The following is a 20,110-nucleotide window of genomic DNA, read 5'->3' as shown; positions in this document are numbered from 1 at the left end:
GGAGGTAGAGTGCTCCCCTTCTCCAGTATTACCCGTGGAGGTGTGAGTGCTCCCTTCTCCAGTATTACCTGTGGAGGTATGAGTGCTCCCTTCTCCAGTATTACCCGTGGAGGTATGAGTGCTCCCCTTCTCCAGTATTACCTGTGGAGGTGTGAGTGCTCCCTTCTCCGGTATTACCCGTGGAGGTATGAGTGCTCCCCTTCTCCAGTATTACCTGTGGAGGTGTGAGTGCTCCCTTCTCCGGTATTACCCGTAGAGGTGTGAGTGCTCCCCTTCTCCAGTATTACCTGTGGAGGTGCGAATGCTCCCTTCTCCAGTATTACCCGTGGAGGTGTGAGTGCTCCCCTTCTCCAGCATTACCTGTGGAGGTGTGAGTGCTCCCTTCTCCAGTATTACCCGTGGAGGTGTGAGTACTCCCCTTCTCTAGCATTACCTGTGGAGGTGTGAGTGCTCCCTTCTCCGGTATTACCTGTGGAGGTGTGAGTGCTCTTCAGTGCCCCTCCTCTGGTTTTTCACTGCATGTACCCCTTTCAGCTCTTAGCATCTACTTTCATCTTTTGCTACCACCATTAAATTCCCCATGGAGTCTTCAGTGCAGTAACTCCTGTCCACATGAGTGTGCAGGCTCCAGCCCAGGCACTCCAGATGAACAGCAGACTGAGAAACAGCAAAACATTTTCCGTGCTTGTGGTTAAATTATTAAAGATGCCCTTTCTTCTGTTGCCATAAACTTGCACTAACTGTATTTGAGTTTCACTTATGTAAATAGATCCTTAGTGTTCATTGCACTGTGTACTTGAGAACTTTTATAAAAATGTTCCCATTTCTTCACTTGAAAGTTGCCTTCAACTGAAGTTGTTATTTTCTTCTTAAGAGAGCTTGACTTCATCAAGAGACAGGAAGTAGAAAGGAAGAAGCTAGAAGAGGTGGAAAAAGCTCACCTGGTGGAAGTCCAAGGCCTGCAAGTACGGGTGAGTGGTTTGCTCAGAGCCACTAATGGTGAGGCCATTCTGCCCAGAGCAATACTGGAGATTCCAATTTGTGGATGGATTTTTGTGTTCTAGATCAGAGATTTGGAGGCTGAGGTGTTCAGACTGCTGAAGCAAAATGGGACCCAAGTTAACAACAACAACAACATCTTTGAGAGAAGGACCTCTCCTGGGGAAGTCTCGAAGGGGGACACTATGGAGAATGTGGACGGCAAGCTAACAACCTGCCAGGACGGTTTGAGTCAAGGTCAGTCGAGCCTCGCCGCAGACATCCTTGTTACTGACAGTGGGATAGGATTTAGGTCTTCTTCTGACTCAGAGAAGCTAAATCTCAAACTGCCTTCTGAGAGTTACCAGGACGAGAGCCTGTCATTTCAGCTCATATCAAACAGAGATGCTCCTGTGTAAATGACAAGAGTCCCTGCTGAAGGCAAACCCAAGCGCTGTCTTTAAAATGTTATAAATAAGTGCACTTAGTAAGCTGCATCAGAAATGAGAGTCCATGTTTTTCTAGTCCCCACCTTAGAATAATCACCTTGCTCTGGCATCAAAAAAGCTGGCTGCCTGTTTCTAGCTCCAGACTCACTCACTCACTTAAGATCTTCCCTTCCATTCTGGTTTTTTTTTTTTTTGTTTTTTGCTTTTGTTTTTGTTTTTGTCTTGGGTCTTATCTGCACTTCCCATGTCCATCTTGCAGACAACAACAACAAAACATACACACACACACACACACACACACACACACACACACAAAAACAAATAAGTAGAAAACATAATATCAAATACAACCATGATCCAAACATTGCTTTTATGTTCTCATACACTCAAATTCTATGCACAGAGTCTGTGTATATGTCCATATGGATGAGTGCTTCATTATAGGTAGAACATCCATACATTCAAAAGGTGCACATATAAATGCACAGACCAGAGGACTTTTGGTGTCTTCATTTTACGAGAATATTTAACAGTGCTTGGAAAGCAGGGACTCCCCCTTCACCCACACCCCCATTAGGATGGCATGTAGTAAAACTCTGCTCATTTTGAACTGTTTCATTTTTTTCATTCTCTTTCTCTCTTATTGAAATATTTCCGTGGCTGGGGAAATGGCTCAGTTGGAAGAGTGTTCTCCACTCGGCATTAGGATCTGAGTCCAGAGCCACCGTTGTCATGTAAAAAGCCAAGTACAGTGAGGTGCATGTGTAACCCTGATTCTAGGAGGAGGAGAAATAAGAGGGGCTCGGGGACTTGCTGTCCCGGCAGCCTAGCTAAATCAAAACTCCAGGTTCCCTGAGAGACCTTCTCTAAGATAAAATACGGTTAATGCTTTCTGAGGAGCGACAGCTGCATTCGACTCTTGACTCCAACACACACGTGCACACACTGGCACAAACACCCACTCACACATGTACACACAGAGACAGAGGCACACACATGCACCACACCGTCAATACATAGATGTTTCCAGAGAGATTTTTCTCAAGTAAGCAACTGTTTATATCCTAGCATTAACTTTAGAAGTAGCATCCTAGTCATTGAAAGCGCAAACTATTGAAAATGTTTATTTAAATGAAGTTTGTGTTTAAGGATTTGGATGCGCTCACTAGATTTATGTCTGTCTTCTGCTGGGTTGACCCTAAGTAAGGGCTAGTTTATAAGTGATGACTCTAGGAAGCGGGCAGGAAAGGGCTGCACTGGCCCACCCCTGAGAGCTGTGCTTCCAGAGGGTCCCCCACAGCTGCTCTGCACTGGCCTTACCGTCTGAACTATAAAAAAATGGCGTCAGAGCTTTCCTCTTCAACCTACCAAGTAGCTTGGCACCATGGAACTGTGAGGTAAGGTGGACATTAGCAATTGCAACTACGGTTTTTATGCCTGGAAAGGCCTACAATGGAAGTTTAAAGGCAAGTATCAGAAATCAAGCCTGTGTGTGTGTGTGTGTGTTTAACCTTTTTGAGTGTTCAAAGTTTAAGTGCAGTTTATTATAAATATGGGATCTTGCTGGGGTATACACAGGGTATGACCAGTTAACTAGTAGCCTTTCTCTCTTACTCATTTCTTTCAGCTTGGAAGTCAGTGTCTTGTCAAACATATAATTAATGATATTTATTAAATTATGTGGCTACAGAAGATCAACAAACTGTACTGTTAGCATGCTGATTTGGATCAAAACCTTCCATTTCTTCTGAACCCTTTTTCTATTACGCACCCTCCATTTTGCCACATAATTATCGGTTTCTGTAGCAACAGTGTCAGCTCACAGTGAGATATGGATACTATGAATTCTTCCTGAAAGAGAGCCCTGCCTGTGGTGGAAGTGGAGTCCCCCACCTGACTTTAGTAGTATACATAGCGAGCCATGCTCTTCTGGCTTTGCCAGCTATGACAGTCAGTAACAAATCTTGAATTTCAATCACTTGATCACATAAGCTTAAGTGACTTGGCGAGCAGCTAGATGGAATGTTCTGGAAAGCACTTTTCTAGCTCCATCTTTTGCTTCTGTTGGCTAGGGAACAACAAAGACACAAATTTAGGGAGTAAAGCTACAGATCCAACACAGCCCATTCAGTATTGGAAGACCCTAACAGTCGTCCCCACCATGGCACCCTGACCATCAGCTGCAGGAAGACCCTAACAGCAGTCCCCACCATGCCACCTGCCCATCAGCTGCAGGGCTAGTGTGCTTCCCCTCAGGACTGTCCAGTTGTTATCTGCTTCCCAGCTCTGGAGGGTTAGAAGAAGGGCTTAGACTGTTTGGTTGGGGTTTGAGGCAGCTCCCAAAGAAGGTCAGTGATAAACTGTGTCAGAATGAACTAATGAAAGAGAGAGGGAAGGGAAGGCAAGACAAGGAGGCAGAAAGGAAAGGACCAGAAACATTCATTCCTCCACGCTGACTGCATTCCAGGACAGATCTTCCTGATAAGGACTGGGTGGTTAGGTGACTCTCAGTATTGCAGCTTGAAGAACTGTGAGGAAACTATTCAAACTTTGCAGAAATTTACTACACTATTTGTATGTTTTCTTGTCAAAACTAAACCAACACAGGTATTTCATTAAAACTTGGGTAAAAGGCCAAGCATGTGGGGCACAGCTTTAATTACAGCTCACAGGGGGCAGGAGCAGAGGCAAGCAGAGCTTTGTGATCTCCAAGCCAGTGTATTCTTCTTCTACTTAGCAAGTTCCAGGCCAACCAGAGAGACACAGTGAGAAGTTATATCTAAATTAATTAATTAATTAAAATTTAAAGAGTTAAAGATTAAGCATATAAATTCATTATTTAATATATTTGAATACTTTATTTTTTCCTTAATTATAGAAAACAAATTTAATAATTTTCTTTTTAAATTTTTTTAAAATTTAATTTTATTTCAACTGTATTGCATGTACATGTGTGAGAAAGTGTCAGACTCCCTGGAACTGGAGTTACAGACAGTGAGCTGAACTTGGTGAGCTGCCAAGTGGCTGCTAGAAATTGAACCCAGATCCTCTGGAAGAGTAGCCTGCTCTTAGCTGCTGAGCCATCTCTCCAGCCCCTTAGTTTTTTTCATCAAGAGTTTTAACACATCTCAAATCCCCTCTATTTTACACCATGTGTTTGTCAAATATTATATTCTATCTATGAAAACTATGGTATTTCCATACTGTCTTTGCTCAGTACCTCAGTAACACTGATCTGTACAGGCCTTTTTTCCTAGACCCTGGGGTGCCAGTGGCATCTGGGGCTGTGCTACTATGTTGACTCGTCAGCAGAATGTAAGATTTAACTTAGTTGGATAGATTTCCCCGAAATTCAGCATGTCCATCCTGAGCATCTGTACAAGTCTTGACTCTTATGATGATACTGTTTCAGCTTCAAATATTTAGAGTCTGTTTTCTTAGAGAGAGGTTAGGCATGGTCCGCAAACGTACTGAAAGGGAAAAAGCCTTGGATGGGTAGGAGGGAGTTACCGATGCAGGCAAATGATGGTTGCCATAATGAAAGGGAGCAGAGACAAGTGTGATCTCATTTAGAGTCATATGAACACTGAGTGTTTCTAGGGATGTTTTAAATGGCGACTTGTGAAGGGAAAGGTGGCTCCTGGGTAGAAAGAGCATGTTAGGGCTTGGCCACTATGTAACAGGAAGTATAATGGTGGGATGGATGGATGAAGTCAAACACAGAAAAGGGAGAGACATTTGTAGAACTTAAGATACCACAGACACACCTGAAGAGTACAGAATTAGAGAAAAGTTGCTTAAAATCAAAGCAACCTTTTTTTAAAAACTAAATTATGCTCCCAATAAGAACAAAGTATTGGTTCATAACATTATAACTGTTGCCACCAGGTTTGAGGGCCAATAGAAACTGGGGTGCCTGTAACTAAGGAAACTAACTCAAAGATTTCTATAAAAGGATGAGCATCACAACCAAATTATTTGTCACATTTACCTAGAGAACACTGCATCGTCTCTTCTGCAAAGCATAAATGTGGATGGTCCCGTACAGTGCTTCATTGTTAGTGTTGGGGAGATGGCTCTGCTGCTAAAGTAACTGCTGCCCAAACATGAGAACCTGACTCTTGTTCCCCAACACGTGTGTGAAAATCTGGGAGTGTCGGCCCATCTGTAGCCCCAGTACTCAGGAGTAGGCAGAATTGGGCAGATCCCTGGAGATCTTTGGCCATTCCGCCAAATGGGTGAGCCTTGGTTCTGTACGGAACTCTACCTCAGACAGTGAGGTAGAGAGTAGGCAAGAAAGACACTCAGCATTGACCTGACCTTCACACACACACACACACACACACACACACACACACACACACGAGAGAGAGAGAGAGAGAGAGAGAGAGAGAGAGAGAGAGAGAGAGAGAGAACTCGTTCCTTTAGTTCCTTTAAGTATCAACTTCCATCTGTTGAGTCCCATGAAGTTCTTCAATGTCCCTTTCCAAGTAGAAAAACTACAAAAGAATAAAATATACAGTGCTGATAGGAGAATTGCGTGAATCATCTTAGTTAAGTACTTGGCGCAGTACCTAACTCCACACTGGTGATGTGCACAGCAAACCCTTCCTGGAACAGCTCTGCTGTCCTTTCACAGCCCTCTGTGCAGCTCTGAGGCTGCAAGTTGTCTTTAACCACCTTGTTCCTCTTAAAGGTTCTAGAACCATCATGAAACAATGAAACATGACAAAGTCAGAATCAAGAGAGGTCCCGCATGGTGTATCCTATATATTCTATGCCTCGTGTGTCCTCCAAGTGGCAAGCTTCAACAGTGGGAATTGTTGGAAGGAAACCATTGTAAACCATTGATCAAATAACTGTATCACCTTCCTTAGAACAGAACAAAAACACGGCAAGCCCTGGTTTCTAAATGAACCTGGGAGTTGACAGGGTTAGCGGCAGAGTGAGGCTTGCCACAGCCTCCCGCTGGGTTGGCACAGTTGGCACAGTACAGCAGCAACTGTACTAAACAATTTGCTCTCATAAAAACAGTCTTCACTGCTTCTAATATTCTTAGTGGTTGTTTATTGCTTTTGTTTTGTGTTGAGACAGGGTCTCACTGTTTATCCTGGACTGGCCTCAAGTTTATGATCCTCCTCTCTTGGTGGCCTGAGTCCTGCGATGACAAGTCTGTGCTGTAGTGGGTTTTTTTTTTTTAATTATTTTATTTTATTTACATTTGTGTTTTTGCCTCCATGTATGTATGTGCGAGGGTGAACTTTACAGGAACTGGAGTTACAGACAGTTGTGAACTGCCATGTGGGTGTTGGGATTTGAACCCAGGTCTTTAGAAAAGCAGCCAGTGCTCTTAACCACTGAGCCACCTTTCCAGCCCACTCTTTTGTTTTTTCACAATACCCTGTAAATTTCAGAATCCCAAATGGTCACTTGTACTGTCTGTCTTGGACTTTTATCTCCTGTCTGAAATATTTGACCACAAAGTGTACCTTGTCAAACCAAATACCAAGTAGATAATAGTTGTGTGAAAATTTATAGTCAACACTGGTCTTAGATTATTATAACCAGCTAGGTTTGGAAACAGAGAAGGCTCCCTGTTTAAGAAAGCTAGCGTTTAGATTGAACATACATGATAGTAAGTTTTATCAATAATGGTACAGTGAACTACTGGGTATGTTTCTTTGTTTGCCTGTTATAATATTTAGGTAGGTTCCAAGAAATAAGAATGCTGCAGTAAAGAGTGGGTGATTTAAAAGTATAAATATTTCCAAGCAGAATAAATAAAAATAAAATTATTAAAGAAAAAAAAAGATTGCAGTTAAATGTAATAGTAGCTGAAGTGGAGACCAGAAGACATCTGGAGAATAACTTTAAAAATCAAGAGAAAATCAGCTGCCTACTTGCTGACCTTCAGACAGTGCCTTTGAGATTAAGAAAGAAGCTGACCTGCAGCCAGTTTTCAGTAGACAGAAGCTGAGGAACACATGTATAGGGCCAGCCTGGGCTAACCAGGAAGAATTGTCTAAAAAAAAAATAGATAAAATATAAAATAAGGAAAATTTTTATTTCAGACAAGCATAATCTGAGCCTTTTTTAAACCAATAGGTCAAAAGAATTTTTCCTGAAAATGTACTTCAGCAGGAAATCAGCTTGCTCAGGAATCACTTCAAGGTTTCAATGTTGAAAACACAGTTGATCTAGAAACTGTTAAATATCCCACATTAAATATTAGCCAACCAAATATAGAAGTATAACTTAAAATAAGATTTATGCCTGTGCAAAGAACATAAGGTTGGTTTAATATAAAATTCATATTCTATATATTAGCTGAAAGAAAAATGAATATGATTATTTTAGTGGGTGAAGATGGACAGTTAATAATATCTGTCTATAATGAGTTTATCCTATTAGAACTATGAAAAAACTTCCTTAGCTCGGTACTGTGAGACTAGCGAAAGCCTCTGTCAAAGCTCCTATGCACAGCAAATGCTGAAACCAGGAATCCCCTTTAAAACTGAAAATGTGTCCAATGTTGCTCGATTAAAAGCATTATTACCATTTCTGAATGCTGTTGACCTGGCCTTCTAGCAAGTGATACCAGGAGAAGCAAATGAAGTAAATGAAGGAGGAGACAGAAGAAAGGAACAAAGTTATAATGCACTGGGTTTTTTAAATTTATTGTTTGAGAATTTTATGTAAGAATATAATTTGTTTTTATCAAATCCACGTCCTCCTCCCTCTCCACACCCTACCCAGGTGATGGCTATTGTCAATGTCACTTGTTTTGTTTTAATTGAATACATAAAAAAGAAAACTCAGAAGTCTGTGGATTAAAAGAACTTAACAAGGAATGCAGTAGATTAATTTTTTTTTAATAAACTTATTTTGGAATACATAAGAACCTGTCTTGAAAGCAGAAAACAAAAACAAAAAACAAGTGAAACAGGAAGAAAAAAAAAACATTTTTCAGGGAATGTAACTGGAAACTAAAAAGGAGAAACTCCCATACATGCGCACACGGGCACACAAAATCAGGCTTCATGTAAGTGTAAATTTTAGTAAGAAGAAAGGACTGCATCATCAGAAACTTGAATGGATACGAGTTTCCCAGGGTCACTAGGCCCCTCAGAGAAACGTTTTCCTGTCCACTCTGTTTCTTTGGAGCTTCATTTCAGTGAATCTTCAGAAACCTGTGTGTTTTTTGCACCAGGCCTGACTTCCACTGTAACATCTATTTTATTTCCTGGTAGAGTTTTGAGCGCATTAAACATTTCACTTTCAGCATTGGAGGCTAGAATTTTGAACTAGGATTAAAGACAAAATTCAAGATAGAATTAGCCGGATGTGGTGGCACAGGCCTATAGTCCCAGCACTCGGGAGGCAGAGGCATGCAGATCTATGTAACTTCTCTGCAAGGCTGCTTTACAAAGGGTGTCCAGGACAGACAAAGAAACCCTGTCAGGGAAAAAACAAACAAACAGATAGAATTCATTAAATAGGAAGTTATTGAAATTCAAGGGAATACTTATATTTCTTTATAAAGAATGTTTCAGTTGGACGTGGTAGCACAGGCCTATGATCTCAGCATTCGGGAGGCAGAGGCAGGTGCATCTCTGTATCTTCGAGGCCAGCCCGGTCTACAGAGTGAGCTCCAGGGCAGCCAAAGCTACACAGAGAGACCCTGTCTCCAAAAAACAAAAAGCAAAACAAAACAAAAGAATGTCTCAGGTATCAAGAATGTCACCCAGCTAGTAGAGGGGCTTGCTACCAACCCCAACAAGGTGACTTCGGTTTCTGGGACACACATGGTGGAATGGAAGGAGAAAGCCAACTTCCACAGTCCTCTTCTAATTCACACACACACACACACACACACACACACACACACACACACACACACACACACACACTGTGAACCCCCATACAAATAAATAAGTAAATAAAGAAATCTAACAAAAAAAAATTTTAAAGAATGTCTCATGGACGAACGTTAGACGCAGGCAGTGAAGTAGTTGTTCTTTGCTCTCTTGTTTATCTCAGAAGTGGGGAGGACAAATTGTGGGGCAGAACCAAGCTTTCTTTAGTCGTGCATAGCGACACAATCTGGTAAACTTTCATAATCATTTTTTTCTGAATACATTATTCCTCATTTTCTTTTCTCAACAAGTATTTTGACTGAACTGCTTCTGAATCTCACTAATTAAGGAGTAAACATTCCTGGAAATCACCATGCAAATGTTTAATGAACAAGGTAAATGGATGAGGAATCGATATTTATTTACTATTTTCCTGGCATATAATTAAAGTAAAAAAGTAGTCCTTCCCAACAATACAAAGCAACTAAGTTGCCTAGCTAGGGTGATGGGAGTTTGAACCTGCCTACAGGCGAGTCATTACAGATCACAGAGACATTCAGAGGAAGATGCAGAGCCTTGGGAGGTGGGGTGTCTTTCCTTGGTCCACGTGTCTTATTCTGTTTTCATAAACTCATGTAGTTCTGCAGATCCCTCATCTTCCTGAGACAGACATTGGTGTTGGAGATACCAAAAGCTGGCTTTTGTAGAAAGACATGTCACTCTCTTAGAATGGACTTTTAGCCATTTCCTGTTCATTAAAAAAAAAAAAAAGTGTAACAGGTAATCATTTTGATTTGGATTTTCAGTTTTGTTTGATTATAATCTTCTGAAAGTAGAGATCATGTTAACCCAAATATAGTTAATTTCCTTTCTAAGGGAACTTTACAGGGAAGATGTGTTCCAAATATTTCTTTTGTTTAGGCGTGTAGTCTGGCTCCCCATAAAAGTCATAGGAATCACTAGACTTCTATGGGAAATTGGATTATTAGGAGACTGCCTAGTATGCTACCATTACGATGGACTGCAAGAATAGACTGGGAAACTATGGTGGGGTCTGAGAATAGGAAGGTGCTGTGGGGTTTGTAGAGAAGTGTTGGCTACCCTTGGTTCTGCTCAACTTTTCAAGGTTGGAGGGGGTGGTCCTAAATATTCCACTTAGGAAATCTAATCACCATGTACTCTACTCACAGACATAAAAACTGAAACACAAACAGCTGTTTGGAGTTAGGACCAGAAAACTCACCTCAATGTATAGTTCTGGAAAGCATACCAACTGTATTGGTTCAGTGCGTACAGTATCATGGCCCTGTTATAGGGGCTATGAACCACAGTTATGGCTAAGTTCTTCTTTAAGGCAGATACAAAATAGTTTGTGTTAATTCTTATGGTAATTATGTCCCATATCTGTGAGAAATAAATTCTTAAAACTGTAGAAACAGTAGAATATTGTTTAGTTTTGTTTTTTATCCTAACTGGTGTTAAACACCAAAAAAGAAAAAGAAAAAAAATTTTTTTCACATCTTTGTAAAATGTTGCTTGCAAGTCACTATAAGTGGGTTTTAAATCATGTTTCCTGTTCATAAACTTAGCTAATTACATAGCTCTTAAGCAGCTACAAGGACTTAAGATAGTATGTGTGTTTAGGTTCCTGTTAAGGACTATTAGTAAGAGTCTTCTAAGTCAGTAGTAACATCTTAAACAACTCTTGCAGGTAGTATAAACACGCTAACTTCAGGTTTTCTCATGACACCTGGAGCTGGGCCTTCCCACAGTTGAATGGTACTGCCCCATTAGGTAAACAATGCCCATCTCAGGTGATGGGCTTTACTGTCTATAGAAGCTTAAAGATCTGAATACTTCCTGTACTTAGAAGGAAGCTATTGATGTGACCTGTCCCCCTAGGCCTAACTCACCTGCAGCCCTGAGGCCCCAGCCAAGTTGTCATTTGATGATATTTGCATTCCCTTGGCTTTTAGGCTGTGCACAATCCCTTTTCTATCAGAATCTACAGACCAGTCATAATGGAAGAGTACTGAAGTGTGTACATGAGTTTCCCTAAAACCTAAAGCTAGATTCTTTATCTTTTATATTCCCAGAACTTCTGTCTGCCCATTTTATGCACAGAATCTCATCTTAAATCAGCTTTGAACACCACCCAGAAAGCCCTGCACTGATACAAATAACTAGATTGCATTCCCGAGTCCATTTGGGTTTGAAATTGTTTTTGTGGGTACAGAGGTGAAAAGGAATTCCTACATATTCTTTCAACAATTGCCAAGTAAAATATAGTTTATAACAATAAATCTACCCTTACTCAAAGATTACAAAATAGGGAGCTGGAGAGATGGCTCAGTGATCTGTCTGCTCTTCCATGGGTCTTGAGTTCAATTCTCAGCAACCACATGGTAGCTCCCAACCATCTATAATTTGATCTGATGCCCTTTTCTGGCATGGAATCAATCTGGCACTTTCTCAGAAAATTGAGAATAGCTCTAACTCAAGAACCAGCCAAACCACTCCTGGGCATATACCCAAAATATGAATATGCTCCACCATACAACAAGGACATTTACTCAACTATGTTCATAATAGCCAGAATCTGGAAACAACCCAGATGTCCCTCAACCAAAGAATAGATAAAGAAACTGTGGTACATTTACACAATGGAATACTACTTAACTATTAAAAACAAGGAAGTCTTGAAATTTGCATCCAAATGGACAGAACTTGAAAAGATAAATCATCCTGAGTGAATTAACCTGAACCCACAAAGACATGCATGGTATATACTCACTTATAAGCAGATATTAGCCAGATAATACAGAAGAACCACACTACGATACACAGACCTAAAGAAGCTAAATAACAAGGAGGATCTTAGGAGGTTGCTTAATTATCATTCGGAACAACAAATAGAATAGACACCAGAGGTAGTGGAAGAGAAGGAACAGGAAGGGAGCCTACCATAGATGTCCTCTGAAAGACTCCACCCAGCAGGGATGAAAGCAAATGCTAAAACTCAGACAAACTTCGAGGTGAGATGCAGGGAGTCTTATGGAAGAGTTGGGGGTTAGAAGGACCTGGAAAGGACAGGAGCTCCACAAGGAGACCAATAGAGCCAACAAATGTGGTGGCAGTTGGTAGGGGGTAGGGGCGCTGCTGCAGAGACTGATGCACCAACCAAGGACCATGCATGGAGAGGATCTAGGCCCTCTGCTCAGATGTAGTCGATAGGCAGCACAGTCTCCATGTGGGTCCCCCAATATGGGGAGTTGGGACTGCCTCTGACATGGACTCTCCTGCCCAGTCATTGACCACTTCCTCCTGGTGCAGCGGTCTTATCAGGGCTCAGAAGTCGAGGATGCAGGCAGTCCAAATGAGACTTGGTATCTCAGGCCAGATGAAAGGGGAGGAGGACTCCTCCTTCCTAAGGACTAGGGGAGGGGGAGGGAGGGGAGGGAGGGAGGGTGGGACCGGGAGTAGACAAGGGAGGGGCCTACAATTGGGGTGTAAAGTGAATAAATTAAAAATGAAAAAAACATTTTAAAAAAGATTAGAAAAGAGCAATAATCTTTTTATTGAAGTGGTAAGAAATCAGCTTTAGAGATTTTCATGAATACAACTTAGGACATGTTTCTTAGCTTTATATTTAAATAACTGCAGAGGAAGCTACCAACTGTCAGCGGAATTCAAGGAGAAAGTTGCCTGTGAGTAGGTTCCTAAGGAAAATGCTATCATTGGAGCAGTAGCATCCGTATCTGCAGATAGCATAGTTGACCTGATACGTCTCCCCACACATTGCAGGCAATCAGTAAAGGGACTAGGTGGCATCACCATGTGCCAATCAATGGGGTTCTCAGTGGGAGAACTTGGCCAAGCTTCTTGGCCTGTATCAACCCATGAAACAGCAGAGCTAAGCAAACTAGAGTAGAATTAAGATGTCTCTGAGTAAAAAAAAAAAAAAAAAAAAAAAAAGTAACAAATATGCCTTTTAAATTAATTTTAACTACACAAATATCTAAGTACAAAAAAAAAAAAGACACAAACAAATGCCTAATGCAAAATCTTTAACATCTCTGAGTATTAAAGGTTTATCTGATTCATATCTTCTAATCTAAGAGCCTACTAAAAAGGTTATCTTTTCAGTTTTCCTGTGCTCTTATACAGATTTCACTATATCTGCTACTAGTTTCTAAATATTTCAAGTGAATGTACGTGCTATTCTGTAACGCACTTTACTCTTGCCAATCTGTTGGATGTCAGTAAAGACAGCTGTGGGGTGGCTATTACGGGCCATTCACCCTTCTAAGCACTTTGAGGTCTATTAGTGCATTTAGTCTTCATAACAATGCAGTGATTGTATTCTGCCCGTTATCGTTCCCACTTTGCAGTGGAGGATCCTCAGGGACCCCTGAGAGGTTAGGTAAATTGCCCAATTTTATGGCATGGCAGCTCATCCGGGTTTGAGCTGTAGGCCTGTTCTCGTACTGACTCTCTCACACTCCCTCTCTGAGACGCTTAAACCTACCACCTGAATGCAATTATGCGTCAGCCCCCAATCCCGAAGGGTCCATCTTTTATGAACTTGCAGTGACTCTGAATAATAGACAGATACCGTTTAAGTTTCAAAATGCCACCAAGTGCCTCATTATGCCCAGCATTTTAGATGACAATAGCAGGAGCCAGGTAGGACTTTTTGAGGGGCTCAGGGCACAGCAGAGTGCATTGCTATGCATCTGCATTCCTGCTCTCCTTGCTGCCTGGGTCTGACACCCCACCTAACCCCCAGCAGCTTTCCATTTACATCAAAAACACATCAATCCAGTGTGTGGGGGGGAGCAAATTACTCACAGCATTGCTGTAGAGAACTGGCCTCTGTGTTATATCATATGTAGCATCCTAATTTCATAGAGCATTTTCATACCCAGCCACTTGAATCCATTAAGTTCTTTTAAAGGATTCAATTTAAAGCAATATTGAAACTAGTCCTGAGATGCAGGTACAGCCGTGTCCCGCCCACTCGAAGTCCCATCGTTAGCTCCTGACTGGAAGGTCTCTGTATGCATCCCTCTCTATGGATCCATTCAAGGCTGCGCCACGTGTGTATTTCTACCTGCATTTGAGTCAGTGGTGCGCTGCTTCACAGACGGGGGCTCCACAGGAAAGAGTAAATCAGAGAGCAGAAGAGAAAAAAAGCAATTTTCCTCTGTCTTGTGAACAGCAAAACAAGATGCACCAGAAAGAAGAGAAAAAAGGGAGGCCCGAGGCCTGGACCTGTGGGACGGTGTTACCATAGAAATGAGAGTCTCTATTAAGAAGAAGTGACAAACATGGTCACCTAAGCCCTTCTGTCTCACAGCACATAACTTAGGAACTGAGCCAGGTGGATTTCCTGTGCCACACTGCCATCACCCAAAATGACAGCTAATTTTTTGGGGGATAAGAATTTTATTCCTGGGATATATACAAAGCCAAGTAAAATACCCGAGACTTCTTCTCCCTGATGTGCCATGCTTCTGTGGGTTTGCAGGGTTATTACACTTGGGCATATATTTCTGTTTAGAACCTAAAGTAGAAAAGGAATGCTTGTGGCAAGCACAAGACTGCTCATGAAGTTCACTTCCAGACAGAAGAGTGACCTTGGGGAAGGAGCATGGGCCTCTACATCAGAGTTCTGTCTAGGTCATTTCACAGACTAACTGTATAACTCAAGTTAGTGTACAGGTGAGAGGCCACCTTTGAGCCCCACTCTTCTTTTAGGAGGAGTAAAGTTGGCCAGAATCCCAAGATTCCTTTGAATTGTAAGACTGTGATTCTTAAATCAGAGAGTGGAGAAAGATAGCATGTAATGGACGATGGACACGCAGTGCAGATACGTGGCTACTCAGAAGCCAGCGTCGCATAGTTGCAAGGATCCTTCCTGCCTGTCGCTACACATCTTCTTGTTTCTACTAGATTCCCCTGGTGTGAGTGCTATTCATGTGATGGTTCTCAGCACCACTCCACTTTTCTGATTCTTTTTAAAAAACAAAACAAAACAAAACTTTTCAGGGTGGAAAATAAATTCCTAGTTTGAAATCCATAATCTCTGAAATAAAGTGTCTCTGATACTTGCTTTCAGACTCTCAAAAGTTGTTCATTGTGGGCAGTGTACTGTCGGCCACTCGGGTAGCAGATTCGAAGCACTGCCTTTTAGGCTTAGCTAAGTGCATCTCTTCCTAGATATAACTGCATGTGTATGCTCAACCAGTTTACACTGATGAAGGGATGCTGATGCAGATGTTCCATATTGCCACTTAGGGTTGTCCAGCAGCTGGACTTGACAGGCTGCGCCATACTAACTAGTCTCCACAGTGTTACACCTGCTAGTACGTCCTTCTCAATTCTCCTCACTACATTTGTTCTGCGGTCCTGTAGGTGGGATTTATGGCGTGTTTAAAAGCCAGAATTCTATTGCCAATTGAACCATATCTGCACAAACAGGATATGCATGTTCTTTGGGTACCTTTTGTCATCTACTCACCAAAGGTATCACCAAACCATCTGTGAGGGAGTCTGTCTTTGGCGTTCAACAAGTCTTCCCTTTCCCACGGTCTCTAATAAACATGGAATAGATAGATCCTGGAGAGCTGAATTTCCTCAACCGGTCCCAGCACACATGATTTCCTACATTTTAAAGCACATCTCCGTGGTATTAAAATCTTGCAGTCTGGACTTTTCAACAGTAGGTAAATTGTAGCGGATAGCCAGTAACCTGGGGGGGTAGAACATAGAACAATCCAAACCGTTCATCAACTGCAGAGGAGGACAAGCTACTCTTAATTTTCTGAGCTTCAGAAGAGGAAACAACCTGCTTCCTTGTTTTCTCATGGGTCTGTAATGAGGAACAAACAAGGTGGAGCGAGTGCCAGTGCTTTGCATTACAGAGCATACAGTCCAACATTGAGACAGACAAAATGGAAGACGTGCATGAGCGGTTGTATTTTTAATTGTATTATTGTCTTCATCTGGGTGGTGTTCTGCATTTTTATGTGTAAACAGAGATTGTAAGGTTGCCTTTCTCCCAATTATCACAACTAATGAACTCTTAATAGGCAGCTGCAAATATAGATTTTCTTGGAGAGAAGAAATTAAAGTGACGAGGGGGACCCTTTTTCCTCCGTCGGCATGTGAAAGTAAGGAGGCCACTAATGAGAAAACATCTAGTTGCTCTTTGTGTCCGCTCAGGCAGCCTGACTTCTCTAAGTGCTCAAGGGTAGGAAATGAAAAGTTGTCTGTAAATTGTGTCACTCGGTCACACGTCTCCTGGGCAAAAGTACACTGAATTTTTATTTTGTTAGCGCTATATGCCAAGTGCTCAGTTTTATAAGTCAGGGAGAAACCACCTGAGATCCTTCTAATGTTTATGTTTTATAATGTGTTCAGAGCACATCCTTAAAACAGTGCTATAAAAAAGAAATCGCTTGGCCTAATGATGGTTGTAAGAAATTCTTTTCTATTAATACAAGTGTCTATTAGTTTTCTATAACTGAGTTATTCGCATATTTTTAAATCCAGGGTCACCTAATTAATTCCTTTTTCATTTATTTTATTTTATTTTTTAAATAATTTATTCAGATTACATCCCAATTATTATACCCTCACTTGCATCTTTCTGGTCTCCCCTCTCTCCCTCTTTCACCATATTCCCCTCCAGTAGACCTGTGACAGAAGGGGACCTCCTCCCCCACCATATGACCACAACCTATCAGGTCTCATCCAGATAGCCTACTTCCCCTCAGGGCAAACAGGCTAATTAATTTCTTGAAAGTGACTGCCATCTTAAAAATATGAGGTGGGGTTCATTGTCAAACTATTTTATTTACAGTAAATGATCACGTATATCTATGTAAAGAGTAGTTCCACTCCAAAGTGCTTTTTTACTCAGTACTCATACACTGCTGCCCCAATCGGATATTCATAGCTTGGCTTCCTCAGCCTCGTATACCCTAACTATATTACAAATGCTAAGAACCAGCTAAGGAGGAGCACATGGATGCTCTTGGCAGTTCTTATTTCTCCTCCCCTTCCACCTGTGTTCATCCCTTATTGGGTTTCAGGCTTACTGACAGAGGCTCACAGAGGATGGCTTTGAATTCACAGTGGTATTCACACCTTAGCCTCCTAAGGGCTGGGATGACGGTCAAGTCCTGCCATACCCAACTGCTGTCACTGTCATTTTTATCCATTTATTTATTTCACTCTGTTTCTTCCCTCCTTCCCTCTCACTTTCTCTGTTTCTCTTGCAGTCCTTTTTATTTTTAGATTTGTTTAATTATGTGTCTATTTTGCCCGCATATATGTGTGTGCACCACATGTGTGCCCAATGTTTGGGGAGGTACAAGGAGGGCATCTGATCCCCTGGAATGGATCCCCTGGGCCCAGATAATTGAGAGCTGCCATTCATGTGCTAAACACTGAACCTGGGCCCTCTGTGAGGACAACAAACGCTTGTTAACTACCGAGGCACTTCTCCAACTCCTTCTCTTGCAGTCCTTCTATTTTAAGATGTGAACATTTTCCTGTGGAAAACTAATGTAGTTTGTGGTGAGAAGAGGAGATATTCAGAGAAAGAAATGAAAAATAGCGTGGAAGGCAACCTGGAAACTAGTGCTAGAACATGGCATCTTTATCTATCTGTTCATAGTGCCCTGAGTTGCACACTTGGGGTAGTTCATCTATTTGTCTGTTTGTGTGGCCACGCCTTCTTCTAAGGAAACAGAATTATCCTAAATTTTCTGGGATTAAGCAGATTTTCTCTATCTTTTTTTTTTTTTAAGCAGACTTCAAAGCGAAACAAGTTAGATATTCAGATACTATCAAGACCAAAGTGGCTCAGCCTTTTAGTGAATTTCTGTGCTTATGATCACCTTCCATTACACACACTTGATCTTGGCAACTGGACTTCATCCGTAGAGTTTTTCTAGGTCTCTTGTAACGGTGATCATCAAATGTCCCAACATGTGTGTCCATAAGCAAATTCAAACCTCTGCTTTTTATTATTGTGTTGCAGAAAGGCTTTATGCTCTCTTGTCACCTGTGGAGCATTAGAAAAACTGGAAAAATTGTCACCTGTCCCCCCACCCACAACCCCCTGTCACTGATAACCAGTGACTGGGTCTCGGTGTCTGTGGTCTCTGCCTATGGTCTCCAGCATTCTCTCTCACTGATTACGTCACACTACTCTCCCTAGACTTGAATGAAGCAGTCCCGGAGACAGAGCGCCTGGATTCGAAAGCGCTGAAAACTCGGGCTCAGCTCTCGGTAAAGAATAGGCGCCAGAGGCCCACGAGGACAAGGCTCTATGACAGTGTCAGCTCAACTGATGGGGAGGACAGCCTGGAGCGGAAGGTGAGCACTCCTAGTGGCTATCCGACTGGTGCCACCACCGTCGTGAACGTGATAGCTATGTTACTAATAGAGTTTGCATCTTACTTGGAAAGAACTTCCTTCTGTATTCGGCTTGCTTGTTGCTGTCATTTAAATTATTTTCTCTATCCATTCACAAGGTAGCCAAAAAGCATTCTACTGCTGTATTTCATGGTGGTGCCTTTGATATTCAGCTTTTAATGTAGTTGTTTAAATCTAGTGGGAAACAATGAATACCCAAGTAATCGTTTCTACACATCTCAGGTGCCTGTGTTAGCTGCATTGTTTGTTTGGTGAGTAGTTGTGAACTGGCATGCTCAGCGGTAAGCCAGCGAACAGAAGTTCCCTTCCCTGAGAAAAGGCCAGGCCATTTCAGAGTAAATGTACACAGCACTGATACTCGGAGGCATAATTTGCTCTGTAATCTCGTACACCAGCAACCTTCAGGCAGGCTCTATAACCACCTATGTTACCAAATCGCTTTTGCCCAAGGCTTGGAGAGTTTCTTGTCCAGAGTCAGAGTCTGGTGTCGCACTCCTCACCCCTGTGGCTAGCCATAGGGCCTTTTCACCTCACCACCTGACTGAGTCTCAAGAAGGATCACAGCAGCCGGAAAGGGACCCTTTCTCTTCAGTCTCGGAAGACACTTCACCTTCCTTGCCTTCAAAATCTGACCATGATACAGAAGACCCTCCTTGCCGCCTCCAAACCACCAAGAAAACACTACAAGAAAGAGGTATTTACATTTTGCTTTGTTTTTCCACTTTTGTTTGCTCTGATATCACTAATATTTCCAGTTGTACGCTATGTACTAGAAGTTTCTCAGAGGCATGGATCCTTTCGGTACTGTTTTCCATCTGTCTTAGAGCATGAGAGAGTTCCCGCTTCCATGTTTTTAGTTTTTGCCTGTCAGTTTTATCCTTATATCCCTTTAGCTTTCTCCCAAATTGACTATTAAGGGGATGTTCTGGAAACTGTCTAAACGTTGTGTACACTAGAGCCTGGAGTGTCCATGAACACTAACATTAGAGCCACATGAGGGGAGCTGTGAGGATCCAGGGATGTAAACCATTACCAACTAATGGATTGTTATTTAAATATATTTCCCAGGACTGATTGTGATGCTAACTATTATCATATCCATGATAATGATTAACATTGCAGTGTGTGTGGCAGGTTAGCAGTGGTGAGGGTAAACACAGAGTGGGTAGCCCTGATCAAAACAGCCTCATCTAGCTAAGCTTGGACTTCAAAGTAGTGTTTATAGACTTGACTTTTAAAGATATTTCTTTTTGTTTTATGTGCATGGTGCTTTACCTGTTGCAGGTATGTGTGTGCATTGCCCACAAAGGTTGCAAGGGGACATCACATCCCTGGAACTGGAGTTCTAGCTGGTTGGTTGTGAGTCAACATGTGGGT

At 41.9% G+C, this 20,110-nt stretch overlaps 1 protein-coding gene across 11 annotated transcripts in view; it reads left to right on the top strand.

The window, feature by feature from the left end:
* Positions 1-20,110, top strand: part of PPP1R9A (protein phosphatase 1 regulatory subunit 9A) — a 293,927-nt gene that overhangs the window by 242,183 nt on the left and 31,634 nt on the right. For 7 of the 11 annotated variants that reach the window (XM_084785938.1, XM_084785937.1, XM_084785941.1 and 4 more), the window contains 4 exons: positions 875-971; positions 1,065-1,236; positions 18,516-18,673; positions 19,184-19,427. In XM_084785938.1, coding sequence (XP_084642064.1) covers positions 875-971; positions 1,065-1,236; positions 18,516-18,673; positions 19,184-19,427 — 671 coding nt within the window. The remainder of the gene's footprint in view (positions 1-874; positions 972-1,064; positions 1,237-18,515; positions 18,674-19,183; positions 19,428-20,110) is intronic. The other 4 variants (XM_084785945.1, XM_084785944.1, XM_084785943.1 and 1 more) reach the window with 1 other exon arrangement.

Source organism: Acomys minous (assembly GCF_964271855.1).
Source record: "Acomys minous genome assembly, chromosome: 6".
In the NCBI taxonomy this organism is placed as follows: domain Eukaryota; kingdom Metazoa; phylum Chordata; class Mammalia; order Rodentia; family Muridae; genus Acomys; species Acomys minous.
This window is presented reverse-complemented; position numbering and strand designations above follow the sequence as displayed.